Genomic DNA, 27,069 nt, shown 5'->3' on the forward strand with positions numbered 1-27,069 from the left:
AATGTAAATTGATGCAGCCACTATGGAGAATAGTGTGGAGGTTCCTCAGAAAACTAAAAACAGACCTATCACATGACCCTGCAATCCTACTCCTGGGCACATATCCAGGCAAAACTATAATTCAGAAAGATACATGCACCCCTATGTTCATAGCAGCACTGTTCCCATAGCCAAGACATGGAAACAACCTAAATGTCCATCGATAGATGAAAGGATAAAGAAGATGTGGTACATACATACAATGGAATATTACTCAGCAATAATAAAGAATGAAATAATACCATTTGCAGCAACATGGATGGACCCAGAGATTATCATACTAAGTGAAGTAAGTCCGAAACAGAAAGACAAACACCATAGGCTATCACTTACATGTGGAATCTAAAGCAGGACACAAACCTATCTACGAAACAGAAACAGACTCACGGACATAGAGAACAGACCTGTGGTTGCTAAGGGGGAGGGGTTTGGGTGAGGCATGGAGAGGGAGGTTGGGGTTAGCAGATGTAAGCCTTTATATACAGAGTGGATAAACAACAAGGTCTTACTGTGTAGCACAGGGAATTATATTCAATATCCTGTGATAAACTATAATGGAAAAGAATATGAAAAAGAATGTAGATACATGTATAACTGAATCACTTTGCTGTGCAGCAGAAATTAACACATTGTAAATCAACTGTACTTCAATTAAAAAAAAAGAATAGAAAAAAAAACCCTCAAGATACTTAATTTTCAGAACAATAAGTGGACACTACACCCCAGGGGAAAAAAATACTACGCTTGACTATTAGCATTGCAGATTCCTGACTTTTAAAGTCAAAGGTTAAAAAATTATCTGTTAAGAGCTCTCTGGACCACTCTCTTAAGGGTTTTGCTAGTCCTATGGAAAAATCTTGACCTGAAAATACAACGGCCAGATTTTTACTTGGTTAATTATTCAATAGTATATCTACTTACATAATCCATTTTTATTTGTAATTTATAAATGGGTTACTTCTCAAAAGGATTTAAAGCAGCTCTTGATTAAAAACAGAATTGGCAGAGCTTTCAAAATAAAATTCGAAGACCAGTTATAAAGTGCCCAACTTCTATACAGAAGACATTAAAAAAAAACAGCCACACATTCATGTACATAGTTGCATGGTTGCATAGTTCCTATGTAAGGAAGGAGGATACAGGTACATTCTCAAATGTACCAGACCTTTCACTACTTCTTAGGAAGGAAGATATTCGTGCAGTTGGTATTTGGAATCCTGAGTCCATTTTCTCTACTTTGTTTGGCTGTTCACTTATTTTTACTGAGCATTTATGTAACTCACTTTGTGCTGATCAATCAGAGTCCGAAGAGCATCCTCATCGTCTGGGAGGACGCCATGGAAACGAAGGGTCTGCTCTGCTTCCGCCAGCCACTCCAGGAGGGCATGGACCACCGAGTGAAACTCCTCTGCCTAATGGTTCACACGCGCCCCAAAAGAGATTCCCAAATATGCTTGTTAGTAGAGTGGAGTCTTCCTCTCAATGCAAAAAAAAAGCGAAATTTAAATTGATTCATTATATCCACTATTCCCATCAAAAAGATAAAGATACATGGTGCTGCATTTTACAAATGTAAGAAAACATCTAATCCCTCAAAAAGGCCTATATGAAGAATAATTCACCATTTTAATAATCTGATTTGATTTGAATGGCAGTCCATTATACATTCTAGCTGAAAAAAAGACTCAAGCAGCACTTTTATGGGAAGATTAGAAAGCCTCCCTCTGTGAGTCATTTAAATTCTTTGGGGAGGAGTTGGGCGGGAGGGAAGGACCGGGGCAGCGATGCCCTAAGAACTTCCTCCCCATGACTCTCCTGGCTGAGACACGGGAGCCTCGTGGTCCTTCAGGAGAGCAGTTCCTACTGGGGGTGCAGGACCTCAGTCAGCACAGCCAGCGGCTGTAACCCCAGGGCTCACCTGGCGCAGAGCGGCTTCTAGACGGGTCTGCTTGGATATGGAGAGAGCACACACGGTCTCCCAGCGTGTGCTCAGCTCCTGCATCTGGACCCTGACCCAGGAGGAGTCGTCCTGGCTGCCCTCTATGAGCTCCCGGGCCGAGCGCTTCAGGGCCTGCACGCTGCTGGTCCTCTTCCCCAGCTCCTTCTGGAAGACCTAAGACCACATTTTACAAAATGAATGTTAAATTACAAAGCCCAAACAGTAAGACATACTATTTGAAATATGTACGTGCATGTAACATGTATGGCGCTCCAAGACCTACAGTTTAATGACCCACGTCTTCTGCAGAATTTACAGAAAATAAGACAAGACACACCACTCCTCTGAGGGTCCCATCAAGTCCAGGTTTGTATCAATTTGCTCAATCTTGTAATGTTTTCCTGAGTGAATGTTATTTTTTAAATGCCATGCTGGATGTAAATAACGGTGGTCACCTTTATTTCAGACCCATGGGAAAAAGCATCAAATTCTTTTCTGTGATTCTTTGTGATGGTCCCCCAGTCCCTCTGGAATCATTACTGTGTGTGCCCAGGGCTCACTGGCCCCCGCACTGCTCTCCATCAGCAAACACACCTAAGAGACTGACCAGTAACTAAGCTGCCCTTGGAGACAACGTCAGAGCTGGCACGTCCTCTGTTTTTTCTCTAACAATCCTTTGCTGTAGCTTTCACAGCATCCTGGACACTAACCCATAGTGTCAAATATTAGAGGCTTGACTCCTTATCTGTCACCTTGGAGGAAAAGCTTTTTATTTTTCTCTCCTGCCCAATCTGATGTATTCCGATGTGCCAAGGGTTGAAGTAGCTTCCTTTGGCCACAGACTGAACCCATTTCTGACCCGAGAGTCTGTCTGCAATCACATCTTTCAAATAACCGACTTCATCTATAACTATAATCAACTTGTTTTTCTAAGAAATTGTCTCAAATGAATATTACAAAGCACATTTTATCCTTTTGACTCTATCCATGAGTTTTCTTTTCTGATACTTGGATCATTCATAAAAGTGAGCCCGTCGAAAATAATCCAAAAACAGTGTGATGAGTTCTTTGCTGATTTCACTCTGATAGTGTTAAATGAGGTGTGCCCGCAGATAGATAAACACGTGTGCACAAACGCACAGATACAAGGTACAGCACCTAACTCTTCCATCTGTGATAGGACTAGTCCCACAGTCCTGAGTAGACTTTCCAATGTATTTTGTATACTTAAACTTCTTATTGGGCCTTCCAATTGTATTACTAATGCTGAATGATTAATTCATTCTTGTTGACCTTTAGTATGTAGAAAACCTGGCGAGTGCCTAGGGGAGTAAATATTTAGACAGTGAGCTTATAAAAATGGCATTTATGTACAAAGTAACATTACATTATTCATCACTCATTGAGTGAGTGCCAGAAGAGGGAAAAGTTTGTATTAACCATGCACAAAACATTTGTTTCAATATAGGCAAAGCAACATAATTTAAAGTGTTTAAAATGTTTGTAGGCCTGATCTATGTTCTTTATCTATTCTTATTTTCTGTTAATGTTCAAATGTAACAAACTCTCTTCCATGGATATAATGAGATAATGGAATGAGAAAAGGGAAAATAAATATGCAAAAGGACCAGTTATTTAAAAAAAACATGTAAGATCAAAATAGCATAACCAGGGAGATGTAAAGAGAACATTTTAAAATGAAATAAATTTTCTGAACTGAAAAATTACAGAGAGGAATATGACATGAATTCAAGCGCAGTGCTGTAAGATAACTGTATATAAAGCCAACCACCCTGCATCAGTACTGGGCCTCATGTTGTTTTCAAGGTTCTTTAACTTGATCATAATTTAGGACCTTACACTCAGTATCTGCCGGATGTCTCAAATACCACCTTCGATTTGTGCAACAGTTTAACATATGTATCAGGAGCTGGCAAGGAAACTAATCTTCTTGAAGTAATAATCGAATCTCTAATGGCATACACTGTTGTCTCAGGAACTGTTACGGGTCAAGCGGCAAGGTTAAAACCGTGTGTGACAAAAAAGAGAAGCAGCTGATCATGACCCCCACAGATCATGTCACAAATCCAGCACTTCAGCAATGACCTAGTTCCAGGTCCCAGAACGAACGATTTTAAATAATATCACAATTACTTAAATGAACAACGAAAGACAGTAAAACATTCTGGAAACACATTTTTAAGTGCCAGACAATGAAATCACTTTCCAAGTCCTAGCAAGGTTTAGGATACGGAAATTTAAAACCAAAGTATTTCACTGATACTAAAGCAATTTTCCTGCATCACTTTTAAAGTTGGCTTCCTGGTTCTCCTCAAATGTACACATATTTCAATTTTGAAGACGATTATGTAGTATGATAGATAGTCTCTAGATTTATATAAAGCTAAATTAAGTGGTTACAGCTCCCTCTATACTCGGAATAATCAAGCGAGATAGAATAAAGTGTCCCAGATAACAATACCTTGTGATTATCGATCAGATTCATCACTAGATCGATGTCTCCGTGGACAGGCTGGTCCTCAGCCAGCTGGGGCTCAACCCTGTACAGCCAGTCAATAAGGGCCTGCAGGGCGTCTGTGAATTGCCCAGAAAATAAGAGGGCTTCCTCCAATTTGTTTTGTCTAGGGGACAAAATGGAAAAAATCAATCTGAGCAACAAGAAAGCCACCCTCTATATCCAAACATCGAAAATTCATCCATGAAGGCTGAGCAAACCTCAAGAGGAAAAAGCAGTGTATTAGGATTCACTGCTGTTTCTCTGCTTTCCTTACAAAATAACAAACTTCACTCCAATTTTCTTTTCGTTCCTTAAATACATGGAATCTGTTCCAGGAAAATCCCCTCATCATCACCTCGTGGACCCTTTAGTGTCTTCATAAACACATGCCTTTTTAATTAAATTCTGTTTTAAAGTATCACGCAGTAAGGTTGACTTCTGGGGTGTACAGATCTATGGATTTTAAAACATGTATGTATCCATGTGACATCACCACAGCCAAGGCCCAGAACAGTCTATCGACCCCAAATTTCCCTCAGGCTGGCTTTTCCTGGTCCGTCTGCCCCCACTGCTGACATCTGCCACCCACGGACCTGTTCATCACTGTGGCTTTCTGTCCTTTCACGGGTACCGTATGAATTGTCATGCAGTAATTTATAGGACACTGTAAAAAGGAACCTTTTGAGAGAGGATTTTAAAGATTCTGAAAAACACTAAAAAACTTATTAAGAAAGTTCCCTACAACGGAATACAATATTCTATCCAATCTTGATACTGACAAGTAATCAGACTAAGGATTGATGAAAAACTTGGAAACGTTTATAAGATATGTGAACTCTTCAAATACTATTTTACTTTCTTAGATACTGTTTTTTTTTAAGTTTTGGGTCTTCATGGTTGAAGTATAACAAGGAGGAGGGAGACTGGGAAGGCGTGGGTAGGGTCAGGCTGGTAAGACCTTGCCCGCCACAGTGAGGGGCCGTATCCTAGTTCACACCCAAGAATTAGTCCCTAAAGGGTATGAAGCAGGGGTGGGAGGGGGTTGATAAGATCTCACTTGTACTTTAAGAAGACAGGCCTGCTGGTGATGTGGCATTGGGATTGAGGAGGACCACGGCGGACCTGGGGACCAGTCCGAAGGCAGGCGCTGCAGTTGGGTGTGGGACGCGGGAGGCTCAGAGGAGGATGTCATTTTTGAATGAGCCGAGCACTTAAAAACAGATAACAATGAACAGCAAAGCCTCTCAGGGGAGGCCCTGTGTGCATGGGGCATCGAGGATGAGCAGACATCCTCCAGGTAAAGGAGGTGTGTATTCAGGGTTCCTAACCCTCCCTGCAGAGTGCCAGGACTGTGACCGCTGCCAGGGGTCCAGCAAGCTGGGCAAGCCGCTGTCAGGAGCATCTTACCTCTCCACCGACTTCCCGCAGATCGTGTCCCACTTGTCTCTGAGCTCACTCAGCATGTCGTCCAGCTTCAGGTTGTCGTCCGCCAGGGAGGTCTTCTCCTTCAAAGAACGCCCAGTCCGGTTGGTGGTGTCGTAGACAGAATGCTTGGCTCCGAGGGATTTCTGAAACTCCTGTACATCCAACAAGAGAACAGTGGGTAGTGCTACTTGGGTCTGATACACAAATAGGTAAGAGACACTGAAAGAAGCATCCCTGATAAATAAACGGGGACATGAGCAATCATCAAGGTAGGTGGTGTAGTGTGTACTTGACATGGGAACACACCACGGTAGAGAGGAGCCTTTAAACTTTCAAATGGAAGGATTAACTTTTCGCAGAAGCCAAGTGTCTTTAAGAGCACCTACTATTATCAAACCCCCCCGCCAAAAACAAAAAAACCACCCCCAAAAAGCAATGGACAATTTCAAAGCAAAACAAATCCTGAATCTCTTGTAGAGATAAACTGCAAACAGTATAAATAGTTATGATAAAGTGGAATTGCTAATAAACTATTGAGAGACCCAAGAGTCTGGAGACGAAAATCTAACTAATTCTCTATGAGTCATTATGGGTCCAGCCTGGACACAGAATGACCCAAGAATGTATAAATTTATTACAGTTTCTTTTTATTGTCAAACAGGTTTTCTGTCACACATTTTGGATTCTCGCTGGAATGTTACACGTGTTTTATCTGTGAGCCGGGAAAAGGGGAAAAGAAGGGAACCACAGCTCTGGGTTCTGTTTGGATCCACTCATTCTATGCAACCTGGGAAGGCCACACCCCTCCTTCCCACCTCCACAACACCCTATCCAAATCTCCATCTACAGATGACTTTCTCCTACTAAGCAGCTACCTGGCTAATATGATACCTATATTTTGCAGCTTTTACGGTGTTAGTGAACCTTTCATCTTTGTGTGTGTATATATGTGCATGTGTGGGAGGAGTGAATTCTAATCTTTCTACGTAACTCAATTATCAGCTTTCTCAGAGCAGGGGTATTATCTTGGTAGGACCCTTAATTATCATCTTGCACTTTGTGGGTGTTTGTAAGTACTTAATAGAAAGAATAAGACAACTGCTATTGAATATATAATCTCAGTGATGAGAATAAAAATGGTCAACTTCATGGGCATCTTAAAAGCTCATAAAATATCAAGGAAACACTAACACGGAGATTCTCAATCCTGGTAGCACATTAGAATCACCCCAGGCAGTAAAATGCCACGCAAATGTAATTTCCCCAAATAACCTGGGGGTTACAATTACCTAATAAATTGTATTGTCTTAAAAAAGCTACACATTTGAAGTGTCTCACTAATACCACACTATCTGTATTTTTTCATAATAGAAGGCAACTACATCTGGGAATTTTTCGGCAATAAATCCCAGTACAGTATCTCACTATTTCTGTAGTTTGTTTTCTGTAATTATTATTTTTTTATGTTATTCAAAACAGAACGCTAGCTCTAGAATCATGGTATTGACACAGATTTTCTTATACATAACAAATGTTATAGCTGAATACAGACAGGATAGAGTCAAACTTTTTAAAGACGCAAAGCACCCAAATGATGAACAGAAACAACTTCCTTTTAAGACTGGCTTAACGTACCCTGTTAGAGAAACGGTGACTGGTGACAGGTCTCATTAGGAAAAAGAATCTAACAGAGATCTTTGCACATTTTTATTTCCAGGATTCTCTACCTTAAATATGTAATATGCTTTTATCAGACTATGTAACACAACATCTGTGCTCAAGTTCAAATAAGGCATTCTGTTTTGAGAAGCAGGGGAGAGGAGAAGGTGCCCATCACTGTCTCTGGGCTGCCAGTGCTGGACAGGGCAGCTCCCAGGCAGAGAGGCCAGCAGGACAAGCCACTCCTTAGCCCTCATCTGGCCAAAGAGAGGACCTCAGCAGGTCCCCCCATCATCCTAGGATCCTGACCCCTGCAGTCAGTCAGGCCCACGGGTGGAAGCAGCCAGCCTGAACACGATGCCTAGAATTTTCTGATGATGATAAAACTTACGTCACCCAATCTTTTCCAGCATCTTAAAAGCTGTCATGTTTCAAGCAATGATGTGTATGTAGCTGCCTAAAACTGTAACACGGTTTGCAGGAACACTCTCCTTTCACCCACATCCTCACCCTGAGGGCTGAGGATCACTTTACAAACAGAATAAGAGAAAGACCCAAATTCAAGAGGTTGTGGAGGATGGGAGGGGGGTGTGCTCTTCGAATGGCATGTGGTAGGAATATAAAAGGCAGCAAATACACAACACAGTGTTTCCAGATCTTCTTGTATACACAAGGAAGCCAGTGACGATGTGTCTTTGAGGAGAGGGGTGGAATTTCACACACACACACACACACAGTGATACCAGTTTAGGAGCTGGCAACCAATTCTCCCCACTGCACTGTATGCAGGACTTTATATGCCGAAATCCACACTCCTTTGAATACATAATGATGTTCTACATGGCATTTGGTCTATGAAAGAAATGACAAGGCAGTTGTGATAAACTGAAATGCCAACGTTCGGCCTCTAGAAATCCTTTATGTGTTTTAGGTCGTAGAAGACTTCCAGTTTTAATTTTGTGTGTTTTCTTTTAATAATTCATCCTGGAATCATAATGGAATGATCGTTGCAGAGGGAAGATACTACTGCCCCTTGGCCAATGTAGAGGGCAACTGGTTTTAAATTTAATATAGGTCCACGTTGGACAGTCTTTTTCTCTAGTGATGAACAGATACACAATCGGGTAAGAATTTAAAAGTGACCTTGAGATATACAATGACACAACGTGCTTTTCTTAACAGCAGACCCACCTTGTGCTGTGCCAGCTGTGTTTTGATCTTGTCTGGGTCGTTGGCAATTTCCAGTTCAGCATCCAAAGACTTTTCTGACTCCTCTAGCCACTCCATAAGCTTACTCCAAGCCTCATGGAACTGCAAAAGAAATTCACAGCTTTGTCCAGAAAAGTTTCGGGCATACTCACTAGGTTTGAAATCTAGCACATTTCTAAACAGAAATTAATATTAATGGACATGTTAACAATTACTAGTTCAAAGTTTTCCCTGAAGAAGAACAAGAAAGAATATTTTCATCAGCAGATTACAAAATATCTTGTTAACACTGGGCTTTTGTGGTCACGCCCCGTGGTCACTTTGTTATAACTTGTTCAAACACATCAGCTTTAACAGAAACAGGAGTGAGCCTAGAAGTGGTTAGGGAGCATCAGGCAGAATGTCCCACCCTTTCTTTTGTTTAATAAATAATGTAAGCCTAGATCGGCATGCTTTATATTATCCCATAGATCTCTTATATTGCTTCATTTTTTTTCATTTGGCTTTCTGTCTGCTGTTCTGATTGGAATCTAAAATACAACACAAATGAACTTATCTACAAAACAAAAACAGACTCACAGACATAGAGAACAGACTTGTGGTTGCCAAGGGGGGAGGGAGTGTGGGGGAGGCAAGGATTGTGAGTTTGGGATTAACAGATGCAAACTATTATCTACAGAATGGATAAACAACAAGGTCCTGTATGGCACAGCGACCTATATTCAACATCCTGTGATAAACCATAATGGAAAAAATATGAAAAAGAATATATATATGTATAACAGTCATTTCGGTGTACAGCATAAATCAAACACAACATTGTAAATAAACTATACTTCAGTAAAATAAAAATGATAATGTAAGCTTCCACTGGTGCCTCTTGACAGATATGAATTTACTCCTAAGGTGTTTACTGCTATGCTAAGAAAGATGTACAAAAGGGAGAAGGGAAAGGATCAAGTTTGTAAATTCATTTTAACAAAAAGAGGCCATTAAGTTCCTATTTAATGCAAAGACAGTTCAGCGATTTTCCTGGTGCTATCCAAATCCTCGCATCAATGCCTGAGCCTCATATACTGGTTTTACGTGTAAGAGCACCCACAATACTTGAGTTCTAACAAAATAGAATTCTCTTTTGCATCTACAACCTTGAACTACTCTGGTGCTATATATACTTGATTTCAGCTGTAGTCTCTTTTCTATTTATCATAAAGAAATAGTAGGTAATATTTTTGGATACCAAATTGGGAAATTAGTTATAAATTATTTCTTCTAAGGAACTAAAGGGGACAGATACATAAAAACTTGAGTAATCAAAACAAAAACTGTTTTACATCAAAGAAGACTAAGAGTGAAATAACAAAAAGACATTTGACATAAGCACAGTGAGAGTAGAGAATCACAAAGCTGCAAAGGTCTGCTAGAGACCATCTTGTTAGAGACCTCCTCTCTCCCCACACGTCTCTCCCACAAATCTAATCAACCTAGACATGAAAACAGGGCAGCCAGAACAGGCACATAAATTGCCCAAGTCAGAGAACTACAGCCAAGATCTGAGCCAAAACCTGAGATATTAGAATAAATAAACAGCTAGTGATGTCTGCGTGTCTTTTTTTTTTGGCATGCGGGATCTTAGTTTCCTGACTAGGGATGGAACCCATGCTCGCCTGCAGTGGGAGCACAGAGTTCTAACCACTGGACCACCAGGGGACTCCCCGTCAGCTTATCTTTCTACACACAGTACAGCCTATAACAACTGGATGGTAAGTACAATGATACAAAGGCACAGGTTCTGAGGCTGGTCCTGCTCTCAAAATATTTTGAAGCCATACAAATAGAAGAAATGCCATCCTTTGCACCGAGAACAGTGGAGAATCCTTATCAACTGAGTTCAACACACTGAGAAAAAAAATAACTGACTCAATAGAGAAAGGAGGAAGAGGATGGCCAACTGGCTACTGGCATCCACCAGACTTGTGTAAATCAGATGTTTGTAACTCAAAATGCCTGCACTACAGACAACAAGGCTGCACACACGGGGGAGAGAAACATCAGGCTCAGCATGAATACGGTCTTAAAAAAACATCCGAGACTGATTCTATTCCAGAGACTCATTTATTACGTGGAACATACCATACCTCCCACGCAAAACGGGACACGTGGCCTGTAATCCTATCACAACGCAATGTGTCATTTCTCAAGCCTTTAAAAGTTTTACGCTGGACAGCTTTCAACGCTGAAACACGCCTCCCCGGGCATCCTCTGCATCGCGCAACCGAGCCTAGCTCCCCAGATGACCGAGTCCAACACCAATGCCAGACACATGCAACTGAACAGGGCAGAAAGAGTCATCGTAAAATTCAGCCTCAACATTATTACACAAAGTTCCTAGTAAAAATCAAGGATATATGCCAAGCAAGGTGGGTGCATCTCCCTCTTCCCTGGAGTACAGAGATGCATACTTGTACTTCTCTGTGTTTAGTCTAGAACAGAATATGAGTAACAGATGAAGGAAGGAAGGAAAGTTCCTTGTGAGATTCTCTAGATTAAAAAAAGCAGCCCCCCAAGATTCAAGCAGTTAATTTAAAGGTGCGATGCAGGCGTATCCAAATACTAGAGAAGAAAGGAAGGCTTGCCAACAAGTGTACAGATTCGGAGAGGTGAAGAGAAACAGCCAGCACAGACCCAGGATATGCCTTCAGAAAGCTGTCTGGGGGATACACGTGAGAAAGCATGGTTTTGGAACTAAACAGAAGTAGCAATATAATGAAGTAGAATGCCTCACTATGAGTATGAGAGTGGAGGTTGAAAGGACAAAGTACACAAACCAACCAACCCAACAACAAAATTGTGGAGCCTCTTTTTGGGCCCTAATGATAATCGTGCATCTGTGAAATCAAGCCATGATCCATGATTAGTCTTTCCAAGGCTGATCCCCAGGGCCTGGAGTTGCTGCCAGGTCAGAAAGTGATGTCATCGTCCAAATTGAGGCCACGGCCTTTTTAGGAAATAAACACCTTGGCTTCATGCCATGACTGTTACATAAAGCCCAGCCTGCCATAAAAGCACTTTAATAACATAACATCTATTTAATAATATAACATAGACCTGATTCATTGCCAAGTTCAGAGGATCTTTATAAAGGTGTACCTGCTTGGCCCTCTTCCTTGCATCGTCCAAAGATCTTCCTCTTTCTACTAAGCGCTGGACCACTTTCTCCCAGCGACTCTGTACACTGATGAGCAGATTCTTAATGAGAACAACATCTTGTTTCTGGCTGAAATACTTCAGGTGCGTTCCAGTTTTGTCCAGCTCTATGATCTGCTCCCGGTGAGAATTTACTTCATTGGCAAAGACCTTTCCCAAAAAAAGCGGGGTGGGTACAATCAGAAACAAAGGGAAAATGGATCTATCTTGAAAGTGCTTCTCGGATCATAAGCTGGTTTCAAAGGACAAAAGAAAGTGTTCAAACTACCCAATTTATGCTTTGCCATTAAAACACCCTGATGTCTAGAAAAGTCTGAGAGCGGGGTACTGTCCGTCGGGGATGCAGCTTACCTTGTGTTCATCGATTTGAAACAAGACAGTGTCCAAGATAAGGCTTGGCCGGGAAGCCACGTTTAGGGTCTGCTCCGCCTGGGTGAGCCAGTTGATGAAGTCCTGGAGGGAATTGTGGAATTCCATTGCCAAGGTGAGGGCCTCTTCCAGTTTAACCTGCAAAGACAGATTATTTAGTATTTCATGGTATTCAAGATCCCCGCCCGTTTAACCACTCTCTGGCAGATTTCCTTCCCATCCACACTTTATTAATGCTTAGTCTATATCCCTCAAACAATTTTTGAATAATGGCTAACCAAGCTCCTTCAAGTATAGTGAGAAGCATCTCACTGCAGCTAAAAAAATTTTTAATATACACTAAAGTTGTGGTTTGGGAACAATTAACCACAGAACAGAATTACTAAACAGAATCTAGAAAAAGAAAATTTGATATGCATACAATTCATTTTGGGAGTCAAAATACTACAAAATATATATACATTTTGCTCTGTCATCAAGGACATATAATCAGTATTCCTAGCCTATCACTTTTTATAGCATTAAACAGTATTATCCTTAATTGCCTCTCATGGATTTTTGTCATTTAAGTCCTTACTATACATACAATCATTTCACTTTCTTGGTCTCCCTCCCCTCTGCCCCTACCCTACATACAGCCTGCCTTTTGAGTGTGATCAGAATGACTCAACCACCCAGAATTCGAACGGTTCACAGATTTAAACCATACCTAGTACTTGATTTATGATATACCTCGATCTATGTCTGAATAGATTCCTTCAACTGCGTTCTCCTGCGTTAAGACAATACTGTTTTCAGCAAAACCCATGAAATGTCCAAACGTATACAAAGAATTTAAACATGAATCATTAAATGGTCCACTGACAGTTCTAGCTGGAGATAAGGTAAGACCCATGAAATGAAACGACGACAACATTCATTCTATGATATTCATTAAGGCACATACTTTCCTTTCATTGAGTTTGGTTTCCACCGATTCCCATTTTTCTTTCAAGTTATTTATGTCTTGGTCAATATTTGTCTCTGCAGATTTGGGGCATCTTGCAAGCATCTGCTGGCCTTTCTGCATCAGACTCTTATATGTTTCTTCTTTAACATCAAAGGCAGCACAGATTTCCTAAATGGAGATATCCCCCCAAGTTATATCATTTTTAAGAGGACAAAATGTAAGAGGTCTTTTTCGATGTCATCAATCCTAAGCCCCTTATCATATACTCATCTCCATCCAGCACACAGAATAACCCTGACACATTCAAACTTTCCACTATACTGAAAGAACACCTAAACCTATAGCTGCACTCTTCTGCCTACCAAGAAATCTTAGAAATAGTGCTACTGTTATCAATCCATCCCACATGTGAGCGAAGCAGTATGTTAACTATTGTCAAGAAAGGTTTCAATGTACAGTAACCAATCAGCTCTGTGACCCTGAGCAAGTAGTGTAACTTCCCTGAGCCTCAGTTTCCTTCTCTGTAAAATGGGTTCCCTAAGTCTCTCCTCAGAACATGATACAATGACTATAATATTTTTCTTGGTATAATTTAATTCTATGCTCAGAAGACATACAGTAAATTGGTGACTGTGTTATTAATAAGAAAAAAATATCAAATTGTACACTTTAAATACATGCAGTTTATTGTATGCCAATTATACCTCAATAAAAGTTCTAAAAAAAAAAAAAAAAGACGACATACAGTGGATAGACGGTCAAGACCCAGTATAGTAAGACATTTAAGTTGATGACTCAGACTTTGGAATCACAGAAGCCAAACTTGTGGTCCTATGACTATTATTCACACTTATAACATTTTAAAGCTTTCAACTAGAATGCAGTGTATATCCTCTATAAAGAATATTAAAAATAATGCTTAAATTCAGAACTTAAGTTCAATGAAACAAGCTACACTCATGTCAAAAATAAGGCCAGTTCTATTTTACTGATTCAATTACAATATGAGTCAAATCATAGCTCCCACTGAAAAATTATACACTATCTAATATTTCCAACTTTATAATTTTTAAAAATGAGATACAATCCATAAAAATCAGCATTTTAAAGTCAGAATTTAGTGTTTTTAGTATGTTCGTAAGGATGTGTAACCATCATTACTAATTCTAGAACATTTTTATTGCCTCAAAACTCTGTAATTCCTTAAACCTTAAAAAAAAACCTCTCTAAACATATTTACAATATCACCTACTGAAAGCTTTTAATCAAAGCAAAGCTTCTAAATATAGCTAAATCTCAGGAAACAGTAAATATTCCAAGTTTTCTTGTTTCCTTCATGTCTAACAGAATCAAATCAAAAGAACATGACTAAAACAGTATTACAAATATCCGTAACTCTCTAGAATTCCTTCAATCATGGAATTCTATAATCTGGCACACGATACCAGCAAATTCTTTTAAACATCCTACCCAAACCAAACATGCTGATAAGTGATACTTTTCTAAAATAAAATATTCTAAAGATAAGCTCTTTGCTTTCCAACTTTTTACTTATAGTCTTCTAAATTACCATTTTAAAAATATTTGTTATTAGAGAACCATCTCAAGCATGTTTGTTCAAGAATTCATTAAACTTATACTTAAGGGACTGTAATAGCTCTGCAGGTACTTCTAGGAAAGTAAGGAGGTATCTGGAAGATATCCAGATTTTAGAGAAAAAACAAGTGCTCCCAAGTTATTCAGTCAATTACTTTCTCAGTGAACAAATGGGTCCCTTGTGGCACCGAAAAAAACCCAAAAACACAACATCTTAACAACAACAAAACCACATACACAATGATTTTCTAAAACAAGGAATAGAGAGTCTAGAAAATTCTCTACTGGATTAACAGGACTTATCTTAACTGCTCACGGCAATTGTGAAATGAATAAGGTGTTACTTCTGTTGTATTTCTTCACACCACCTACAAGATGGTCACTTCCTCTACAAATCGTCAAATTCAAAATTATTCCCAATAAGTGCAGTTTTATTAGTAAGATCTTACAATAACACTAAAGAGTAGAGACGTTCATGTACAATGGCCTGGTTCTTTTGCCAAATCCCTAAAGTACTTCTACTTTTATTTCCTAGGAATGCTCATCCTGAGAGCTTGAATATTAAAAAAGATTTCTGATGCAAATTCACAAGTATAAAAATCAGAGGATTAGTTTTCAACATTTGAAAAAGACTGGTTGCTCTTAGAACTTTTACAGCTAAATTATGATGGGAAATGAATAGGAAATGTCAGTAGATCAAATGTAGTCCAAATTTAATTCCTCAGCCCATATTGCTATGAAAGAAAGCCAGAGTCTCAAGTTTCATTATTTTTCCTGCTTATCCTCAAGAGTTGACAGCCACAGACTCTAGGTGGGAACAGCCTGCAGTCACGATGCGATGCTCTGGGTCAGACAAGTAAACAGAAACCTCCTCTGTCCAAACCTGGTGGGTGTGAGGTTGAAGACACAGCCCCATCACCATTAAAAGGAGCAAATAAGTAAGTCTGTTTTCACAGAACAAGAACACATTTTCCAGCCTTCCATGAAACTGGGTGGGAATCTCATGCTCGAAAGCAATAATTTTTAAGTCCATTCTGATTCCTTTAGGGATTTTTCTTTTCACTCAAGGCGCCACATTTTATAATCTACCTAATGTTATACTATTATCCATACAAGTTTATCATTTTATGGCGGAAGGTTTGCTTCTAAAAAATGCCTAGACTGCTGAAACTTCCTTTCATACACTGACACACTAAGCTGTAAAATAAAGAAGAGGTTCCGACTTTAAAACCTTAATCAATAGTGCTTCTAGCACTTACATACAGAGATTTCTGCTGCAAAACTGGATATCCTTCTCCCACGGTTTATTTAACACCAGGACCTACACGAAATGGTCAGTTTCTTAATCCGACGCTAGAGCTTTAGGAAACAATATAGTTACCAAGTGGGCATTGAGCTGCTCCCTGGCTGTTTCCGGTAAACCTCCCAGAGGCTTGGATGCTAACAGATGGCGCTCCGTGTCGGTCAGCCACTGCTGCAAATCCTCGATTTCGCCATGGAACCCTTTGGCCTGGAATAAGAGAGACAGGGGTTCAAGTTTGGGCCCCAAAAGTGATCACTTTGAAGCCAAAAATGAAGCTTAACAATCCCAGCCTGCTAAACCTCTCCATGCATTTTGAACAAGGGCAGGACCCTCTGGACCACTAATTCTTCTTCAGCAGGAGAGCCAGCAGTAAGACTATTTTGCTAAGAACTGGAGAGCTGCGTTCTTACCAGCTCTGTCCTTTATCCCACTTGTTTTTACTCTTCTCCTTGAAGTATGAAAACTAAACAGGGGTCTGAAAACCAGTGAAAGATTGCCATGCCATCTTGGTTTTCAAGGCTACAGCAAGTTTCAGGATTTATTCTCTCATTCACCTGGCGCAAGGCACCATCCAGCTGCTGCTTCCTTTGTTCTGTTTTTTCCAAAACATTTTGCCAGCGTTGATTCAAAGCCTCTAGCTTGTTCTGAAGGCTGCTCGCTTCTTCTCCTGCACTTGACTCGATTAGATCATTTCCTGCTTTCTTCACAGCTTCCACAGTGGACTGATGGGCTAATACATCATTTTGGAGCACCTGAAAATATTCAGATAACACTTCATATGTTTGCTAGCTTGTAACTTGCTAGCATTGCTTCTTATGCAATTGTTTTATTTCCTGGTTATGAAACCTTCTGAAACTAAAACGTCATATAAGTAGAATTTTAATATTAATGACTTTTTTTAAACAGTGGACTTCTTTTCCCTTAACTTTGCAGCTTTACTGGGTATCTCTTCAATCTACCAACATCCCCTGAAATGAGTACGTTGAGAACATTGCTAGTTCTTCCCATTAGAATAGCTTTGCAATTGATGACATTAAGTATCTAGAGATTATAGTTAAAAGGCTCTAAAAATGTTCATTCGATCCAAGCTCATTTTAATTGAACTTAATTTTCATGTCTTGAGTAAACAATTTCAAAGAGATATATCGCTATATATTCAAATATAAAATTAATATCTTGCCATGCCATGTTTTACAATTAGCACTGTTAAAAAGGAAACAAATGGTCACAGAATATTCTTTTATCGTCTCTGGTTTTAAGGGTGCTAGAATTAACTGCTAAGGTGACAGGAACCCCAGGAGGCCCTAACATTAAAGGGAAAGAGATTTCACCATATACTGGGGATACGTGAGTCCAGCATTCCACAATTCAGCTGTTCTCTCACTAGAAAATATGCATACGAAACGACTATGACAAATCCCAGTAAATAATGCCTTCACAGTCTATTATCCGGTGGGAATATAAGGATAGATTAATAACACTTAAGTGCAGTAACATGAGGCAAGAGTGGTAAGTGCAAAAAACAACCTCAAGGCTAAAAAAATCAATCTCTTATACTGAAAAGAATTACACTTCAAAGAACAAATACAGTTTAGTGATGATTTCCTTTCAAGAAGACTGTGCGATGTTTTTGGAAACCAAAAGAAACCTTCCTCTACTGCTAGTAAAAGTCTGTGATAACCCTTCCCTACACTCAGATTCGGGCTGGCAACAGGAAAGAAAAGGAGCATCATCTGTCATCCTGGGTGGGACATCCCACATCTGGGAAACCCAGACCAGAAGGATTTTCGCCAAGGGCACGAACCACCCATCACTGTTCCTCTGACGGCATTCACTAGTGTCCTGGGGTATATGGTGAGGGAGGGTTCTTCAAAAGCTATAAAGTCAACTGAGTTAAGGAGTGATCTTTATAGGAAGCAGGTACTTTGACGTGTTAACAGTAGGAACCACTTTCGAAAGGTAAGAGTTAAGTATCTTCACAGTCAAAACATAAAAGATAATCCTATAAAATTCGTTCTTATAAACAGTCAGAGCCCTGCTACATAAGCCACGGCCTAGGAGCCAGAGAAGAAGGCAGGACAGGGATGGGAATATCCCCTCCCTTCCTCCAGCCATGGTGCTGGCAATTCTGAGTCCTTGAACTCTGACCTTTAGAAATGGAAAGAGGGGGGAGGGAAGGATTGGGAGTTTGGGGTTAGCAGATGCAAACTAGTATATGGAAGATGGATAAACAACAAGGTCCTACTCTACAGCACAGGGAACTATACTCAATATCCTGTGATAAAACAGAATGGAAAAGAATATGAAAAAGAATATATATATAAATATAACTGAGTCATTTTGCTGTACAGTGGAAGTGAACACATCATAAATCAACAATACTTCAATAAAATTTTTTTAAAAAGAAAGAAATGGAAGGAGCAAAGATCCCTGACTAAAGGAAACTAAAGGTCCCTAACTCACATCCCCGCCAAAATAACTGGACCAGGGTGCCTCATGTTCTCACCTCTACCGTCTTCTACAAAGTTCCTGTCACTGATGTATGTGACTTTTAGGACAATGGCTGAGTTTATGAAAATGCAAATGCTATAAACTCACACTATGAGAATAAACATTTTGGTTACATGCAGAGTCAGTCTGACTGGTCATCACCACTCTTAGCAAAGGTATAACATAGATATTAAATGAGGACAAATATTCATTGTGCAAAGTAAGTCCTAATTGCTTAATCAGATATGGCTGGGCAATGATTATAAATGTCGACAGAATGAGGTAAAAAAGGAAGAAAAATTTAAATCAGGGAACGATTACTGTGGGGAAACACATGAAGGAAGAAGAACTAAAGCAAGAAAAATCAAAAACTGTATCATGATCTTAATGTGCTAGAAACCTATTATTTAAAAATGCTGTTAATACGTAAAATAATCAAATGTTTCTATGATAATCAAGGGAAACTTATTTAAGATTAGGAGTAAGGACCTAACTTTAAGCAAGATACCACTATAATGTGAATGTTAGAAGTTCTATGAATGCCTGCTGAATGTCAGGATAAACTCTACTGGACATAACTTCTGTTCATTAAGCCTTGTGACTTAAGATGGGAAATTTTCTATTAAGAATCATCAACCAAGTGTCACAAAGATGACAGCAATATGAAACTGTTTTGCATATATCTTAAGATAAAGATTTTCCATTTATAAGCTTTCAATCAAGTACATGACATGTAAAAACTCTTCTAAACATAATAAATATTTTTTAAAAACTACCTCGGAAAGAAAAGGACTACGACACAAGAAGCCAGTGAAAAGTAAGAGAAAGAAACAGAAGGACAAACCCCAAGACGATGAGAGATATACATACAGACAGAAATAAGCCAAAAAGCAGCAAGGGGGAGATGCGTGGAGGGAAGGGTGACCAGAGGAAACACACACAGAGCCTGCAGGAAAACTGACTTGTCAGGCTGCCTCCAGCAACTTTTAAAACTATGTTACCGTAATCCAGGGACAGGTATAATCAGAAATTTAAACCTCCAGTGTTGGTCATGCACCCCTCTGAAAATTTAGCCAGAAATTTCTCATTCTTGCTATTTTTGACAATAACTGCCTTGACTGATGAGAAAAACATTTTCAAATATTTCAGAAAATATCTTTTAAGAAGTGCATTTTTATGGCTGAGTAATATTCCATTGTATATATGTGCTACATCTTCTTTATCCATTCATCTGTCGATGGGCATTTAGGTTGCTTCTATGACCTGACTATTGTAAACAGTGCTGCAGTGAACATTGTGGTACATGTTTCTTTTTTGGATTATGATTTTCTCAGGGTATATGCCTAGTAGTGGGATTTGCTGGGTCATATGGTAGTTCTAATTTTAGTTTCTTAAGAATATTACTCAGCCATAAAAGGAATGAAATTGAGTTATTTGTAGTGAGGTGGATGGACCTAGAGTCTGTCATACAGAGTGAAGTAAGCCAGAAAGACAAAAACAAATACCGTACACTAACTCATATACATGGAATCTAAAAAAATGGTACTGATGAACCCAGTGACAGGGCAAGAATAAAGATGCAGATGTAGAGAACAGACTTGAGGACACGGCCGGTGGGCGAAGGGGAAGCTGGGACGAAGTAAGAAAGTAGCACTGACATATATACACTACCAAATGTAAAACAGATAGCTAGTGGGAAGCTGCTGCATAACAAAGGGAGACCAACTCGATGATGGGTGATGACTTAGAGGTCTGGGGTAGTCTCGGGAGGGAGGGGATATGGGGATATATGTGTAAATACAGCTGATTTACTTTGTCGTTCAGCAGAAACTGGCACAACAGTGTAAAGCAATTATACTCCAATAAAGAGCTTAAAAGAATATATTAAATAAAATAAAAGCAAAAAATAAAAAGTAAAGAAAGAAAGAAATAAAGAAAGAAGTGCATTTTTAAGGAGTTCAACTTTACGTTGCAAATGTCAAACAGGAACTTGGGTTAAAACCATAAAAAAGAAACAGACCAGAAACATCGGTGACACTAGAAATGCAGAGAGAAGAAAGAAGAGGATGCAGTAACGGCTACATACATGATGCTTGGCGAGTTCAATCTCAATGGCCTTGGGGTCTCCTCCGACAGGCTTCTGTTCGTTAAGCAAGCCCTCGGTGTGCGTGAGCCACGCCAGCAGCTCGTCCAGTGCGTGCTGGAACTGCCCCAGCGCTAACAGAGCGCCCTCCAGCTTGTGCTGCAGACAGAGAGGAGAGGAAGACCACTGATCCATGCGTCCGACAGGATGGGTGACCCACATTTATAAAACAAGAGTGAATGGTCAACTGCTTCATGCTGCGTTAAGTCTGTAAGCAAATCCAATGAAGCCCAATCATCATATCCTCCTACATTTTAAGTCTGAAACTTTGTGATTAAAAAATGGCATGTGAGAAGCAGGAAAAGTTCTAAGGAAACAGAGTATTTAGGGGCTTCCAAAGTTTATGTCCAGGATCCCCTAACTGCATTCGGTAGTTACTTTACATTTTTATACGAGCCTCTGAAATGGATACTCACTTGTCTGTTGATGATCCTCTCGTCCAGACTGTCCCATATCAGCTTCAGCTCCATCAGTGGGTCCTGCACACTGTGCCTGTCACTGTCCTCCGTCACTTTCTTCAGCAGGAGCTCTGCCTGGTGGTTCAGTCTCTCCATTTCTATCTGTTGTTGATACGCCTCTGCCTTAAATTGCTATTTTTAAAAAAAAAGGCACACAACACAACTTTGTTATATGCCAGTAACTTTAACCAAAAATTCTACAGGTTAGATCTTTATTCTAATTCATGCTTCTTATTGTGGTGGGGTGAAGAGGAATCAAAATCTAACACAGGTTTACTGATGAAAAAACTGTAGGTAAAAAATGATTAAATCTTTTCTCACACCTGAAACTAACACAATGTTGTAAATCAACTATATTCCAATATAAAATAAAAATTAAATTAAAAAAATCTTTTCTCTTTATTCAACATTTTCTGATGGAATAATTTCTTATTTATACTTTTGCTATTTCTCTACAAAAAGGACTAACAAATTTCAAGGATGAACTTCTTCCAGTGTCTAATTATATATATTCAATAAATGAGTTTTGAAATTTGAGAAAAGAAAAAAACAAAATATATATTGACATACATGAAACCCATAAAAAAAATCTCTAAGAAACTCAAATTAATATTTCCTGCTCAAAACATACCCACATCTTGCATCCGCTGAACATCATATGTTTTCTGTCACTATGCTGTATTTATTTATTTATTTTTATTATTTTTCTTTTTGGCCGTGCCACGTGGCTTGCGGGATCTTAGTTCCCTGACCAGAGATTGAACCCAGGCCCGGCAGGGAAAGCACGTCCTAACCAAAGGACTTTCAGGGAATTTCCCTGCTATGCTGTGTTTATTAATATTTATTTATCTTATGCCTTACCCACTGCTGACTCAGAATAATATTACTCCCTCTTGGTGCTTTATGACATGTATATTATAATCCTGGCTTTGCCAACCAATACAGGTTAGCCAGTGGTTACTTGTAATAGGAAACTGTCCTTTCATGAAGTATTGATTTTAATCTCTAACAGTAAATAATTAAATAGTAAACAATTAATGGCTAAGCAGTCAATTTTTTCAAGCAAATTAAAATAATAATTAAAAATAATAAAAGCACAGTGAACACTTGCTATAGTCAAATGTTCTCAATAAGCTTATAAAGAAAATCATTTTATCCCCAATTAAGCTAAGGACACTGAAGTGAGAGCAGTTAGGTAACTTTTCCGAGGCCGTTTGGTTAGTAAGTGGATGAAGGGAGATGCAATTTCAGATACCTGATTTCAGGGCAAGCACTTCACCCAGTCTGCTACATGCAAACCACAGAGATATATGGAAAACCCAAAATAAACCCTCCTCCACACCTCTCATTGTACATGAAGGATATCATGTGTTTACTATATAAGCAGAGTAAAAAAAAAAAAAAATCACCATCTAATGATGCTAACAGTAAAGTTCTCAAGGAGAAACACTTTTTTCCTAAACAAAATATGCTATATCACACTTAGAGATAAAAATGCTATACTTTTAAAGCCAGATAATAATTTTATGTAAAAATCTAGTAGAGTTCATTGAAAGGGGTGTGATGGTGCTGTAGATGGAGCCGTAAATTGGGGAGGAAATAGCTGCTCCCACTTTGATAAATGAGCATCAGCACAGAGGAATTCAGAGGAAACGGTCCAGCCTTTTTCACAGCTGGAGATCAAGAACCACAAAGGAAAAAAATTACAGAGGAAAGCAGATGGGAAACAACAAACATTTACAAAACAAACATTTGGGGGAAACACTATGCTCCCATCCAATCCCATCCACCCATGGGATCCTTCTTTAGCCTGTTACACTAAATGAATTACTCTGGATACTAGGAAGAAAATAGAAACATTGCTGTGTATGTATCAGTGACAATAACACACTATGGAATAATGAAATTCTAAAAATACTTACAGTACAGTACACATAGGTAATACGTAACACCCCCTCCCCCAATATCTCATCCTACCTCCCAATATGAGGATATCTGAAAGGCTGTAAATCAAATCTTAAGAGTGCTTGCCTCTCCGTATATAACATTGTTTTGCTTATTTGCATTTCCTGATTTTTCTATAATGAACAGGTATTGATTTAGTAAGAAAAACTACTAGAATTTTGTATCCTTTACTCAATGAGCACTTATACATGGCCTATTATGTGCAGGTACTATATTAAACCAGTTTCATAATCAAAATGCAATATTTCAATTATATAAAATAAATCTGCATAAAGCAGCCCATGAGTCAAGAACTTAAAAATGCAATGTGTTTCATGAATTTCTCAGCCCTTACCCATACCTTTAGCTCTTCAATCTGCTGCTTGACAGTTTCAAGGTCTGTTCCAATTGGAGACATTGAAGCCAATTTGCCACCTGCAATATCTACCCAGTCGAATACTGCCTGAAAAACACAGTAGATCATGTTATCATAACAGTATATTTAAAATTACTATATCACCTCAAGTGTGATAGAAAAGCATAATCATAAATCTATAAAGATATTAAGCAATGAGCCTGTTTACAAATAAGGTAAAAGTGGCAGTATACTGGAACAGTTATCCCAAACATGAAATAGATGAAACCTCCAATTTTGCATCCAAATTTGCAGAAGACATGCTATCCTGAATAGAATCTTAGAATATTGAGAACTCTCAAGAAAAGTCTATTTGAAAAAATGTTTTATAAATTCACCACATGGAATAAAATTCTTTGTACTCTCTTATGTCTGCTTAAAAGGCAGGCTGTATAAATATACTGAAAGGAAAAGATTCAAACCCATCTGTTTATTCAAATAATCAAGAAGTTTACTGTTTGGCACTTGAAACAATTTGTCTCAAGTAATCTCTTATGTATGATTTAGATTAGCATTAAAATCCTGCATGTTAATGATTAAGACCATTATTCTGAACTTCAGCAAAACTTCAAAAACTCCTATTTTTCTTGTTCGTTTTAGGCAACATAAACATTCTAAAAAGGTTCCACCCACATTTTTTTTTCAGGTACTGAATACACAAAATTATTTGGCCATTTAATGAAGTTTCCAGGCCATACAGTAGGGAAAAAAACACCTTGGAAAATACCTGGTAGTTTAAAGGGATCGTGAATAAACCCTGAGAACTTAAGCAGCAACTTGGGAAATAAAATGCATTTTGCTTTACAATCAAACCTTGAAACCTCTGGAGTGTCTGCAGCTTTGGACATTCAGCTACACAGCTCTTTAATCCATCACTGCCCTTCACCCCCACAGGTGATGCTACTGACCTAGGACCAGCAGGACCTGTGATGGGCCTTGTTTTTCGAGCAGCAGTGGTGAGACAAGCCTTAGTGTCAGCTGTGACCCTGACCTCCTGGGGCAAACGGCTGCAGTGGTGGTAGAGCCATCTCCAGCCCCAGAAGAGGACATGACTTCTGTGACCCACAAAACGAATGTGAAAACCACAATCTGGCCTCATGGATGGAAGAGGAGCCTGACTGGTTACTGGCCACTGATACCCAACCAATAAATTATCACTTTGGTTAAAAAAAGCAGGGGGAGGGAGGGTTATAATAATGCCACTTGTAGGGAATTTTTTATATACTTCAAAGTTCAAAACACTTCTCTGCTGGCATAAAGCTGGGCTTGTGATATTTATTTTTATAAATATAGAAATGAAGTGGCCTAGTAAAAGGGAAAAGATGTTCTCATCTGAGCTTTAAAAATAATATTCTCTCGGTGTTATGGAAATACTTAGAGAGGCCTTTTCCATATGGTGGGATGAAGGATTCAACTCCTGCCAGTCTGTTAGGAAATGGAATAAAGTTAAGGAAGGTGGGGAGAGAAATATCCCTGAGTTGGCCTCAACTTGACAGGAGAATCTTTAATATTAAAAAAGTAAACTTAAAAACTAGTTAATGAACTGAATAAGAACTGTTGAGGGATGTGAAAAACAACCATTGAAAGGAATTATATACATGGGAAAGAAGAAAACACTTTTTTACATGACAGATTATGACCTAATAAAATAGACATCTATTTTAGTTTACTGGGAACACTGCCTTCAAATCAAATTTCTTTATGTCTGACTTGAGCTACACTTGGTGATATTTTTAGATAGTATTTACCCCTTTCATCTTATTCCACTCAGCTCCAGAGCAGAACTCAGACTCAGCTCCATTTCACTGTCTGGTGTTGAGCTATTTACAAAAAATACTGTGACTTTCACTTTAAAAAGTTAAAATACTTCTTTTCAAAGTAAATTTCACTGGATGTGTGTATAAGAATGTGTTTAGGGGTGTATATACATCTGTATGTATCTCCAGTGTCAGAAATCTCTTCAAAAAGGCAAAGCATGAATTGAAGCAGGTGAGTTAACTGCAGCACACTTGCAGCTCCGGGGCAATACCCACCTGTGAATCTGTGTACACCACTTATCATCTGATCCCTCCCTGCAGCAGACACTGCAAGCCTTACCTGCAGTCCATCCTGGTACTGAACAGCGGCCTGCATTGCCTCCTCAAGTCTGTCCACCCGGTCTTTCCAAGCTTTATTTAGTGAATCCCAAGCTGAATTTAACTACAATGTAAATATTAGAACTCTTTCAGTGTCATATGCTAAGCTTCTATCAAATATGCTTTAGTCAGCAAAATCCTTTTAAAAAACCATTCTGATAAGAGTAGAAAATATGGGGGTTGTACCTCATCTATACTCTTCTTGACAATGGGCTTGTCAGGTTCCCCACAAGCAGCAATGAGTTCAGAACCCAGGTTAATAACCATATCCAGCTCTTCCTGCAATCCATCTATCTCCTCCCTTATGACCTAGAATAAGAAATGGCAGCCTTACTTTTAAGCCGAACCACAATGAAACCGGAAAGATACACACAGACACTGATGGTAGTTATTTCTAGGAGGCAGGATTATAATCAATTTTTATTTTCTTTGTTCTTTTTTCTAAGTTTCTGCACTAAGTTTTCTCGACAAGAGAACAGAAGAGCCATTTTAAAGAAAAAACAGCTTCCTTTGAAGAACAAATGTCAAATGCTTATTATAAAGACTATTATTTCCATGTAACATATACCAGAGTAAGTTTAAAAAAAAAACAATACTGAAAAGCATGGAAAGCCATTTTGTTTTTATTTTTTAAACCAACTAAAGTTTTGCAATACACATTTAAAACAGACCAGTATCACATGAGTTCAGAGACGTCACACAAATTAATGTATTTGCTTAGTAGATTTAGGATAATCTAACACTAGAGGTTCATTTTTATCCTAGGACATGTGAAGTACAAAAAACAGAACTATGAAAGAAATGCAGTATTCTACCTTTGCTTCCATTTTCTTGGTTAAATATACTTATTCATTCAAGATGCGTTTATTTACCAAGGATGAACCAAGCCCTAAACCAAGCATTGGAGATACAGAGAAAATCAGATATGACTATTCCACTCAAGGGGCTCTGAGCCCATTGGGGGAGACAGAGGTACAGTCAAGGAGAAGTCACGCTCTGTGTAGACTCCTCTGCGTGCTGAGAGCATCATGGGGATGGACTAACTCAGCTGAGTATTCAAGAGGGTGGAGGGTGACAACTCAACTGAACCTTGAGGCTTGAGTGGGATTTGCCACAAGAGTGGCAGGAGAGACATTCTAGGGTAAGGAAATAAAGTGTGCAAAGATTCAGATGCTAGAAAGAGCATAGCAGCTTTGGAGAAAGCCAGAAGAGAAGGAGCTTGGTAAAGGAGCACTAGGAAAAAAAAAATGGCTTTGGAAACACAGGCCTGG

At 39.1% G+C, this 27,069-nt stretch overlaps 1 protein-coding gene across 11 annotated transcripts in view; it reads right to left on the reverse strand.

The window, feature by feature from the left end:
• The window catches only part of DST (dystonin), a 470,805-nt gene that overhangs the window by 21,815 nt on the left and 421,921 nt on the right, over positions 1-27,069 (reverse strand). For all 11 annotated transcript variants that reach the window (XM_057698598.1, XM_057698604.1, XM_057698599.1 and 8 more), the window contains 15 exons: positions 25,985-26,107; positions 25,761-25,862; positions 23,610-23,711; positions 21,263-21,436; positions 20,790-20,945; positions 16,768-16,965; positions 16,292-16,420; positions 13,312-13,482; positions 12,348-12,503; positions 11,940-12,146; positions 8,772-8,891; positions 5,904-6,073; positions 4,461-4,620; positions 1,958-2,152; positions 1,323-1,451 (listed from right to left, as the gene is read on the reverse strand). In XM_057698598.1, the coding sequence (XP_057554581.1) occupies positions 1,323-1,451; positions 1,958-2,152; positions 4,461-4,620; positions 5,904-6,073; positions 8,772-8,891; positions 11,940-12,146; positions 12,348-12,503; positions 13,312-13,482; positions 16,292-16,420; positions 16,768-16,965; positions 20,790-20,945; positions 21,263-21,436; positions 23,610-23,711; positions 25,761-25,862; positions 25,985-26,107 (2,292 nt within the window). The remainder of the gene's footprint in view (positions 1-1,322; positions 1,452-1,957; positions 2,153-4,460; positions 4,621-5,903; positions 6,074-8,771; positions 8,892-11,939; positions 12,147-12,347; positions 12,504-13,311; positions 13,483-16,291; positions 16,421-16,767; positions 16,966-20,789; positions 20,946-21,262; positions 21,437-23,609; positions 23,712-25,760; positions 25,863-25,984; positions 26,108-27,069) is intronic.

Source organism: Hippopotamus amphibius, chromosome 11 (assembly GCF_030028045.1).
Source record: "Hippopotamus amphibius kiboko isolate mHipAmp2 chromosome 11, mHipAmp2.hap2, whole genome shotgun sequence".
NCBI lineage: Eukaryota > Metazoa > Chordata > Mammalia > Artiodactyla > Hippopotamidae > Hippopotamus > Hippopotamus amphibius.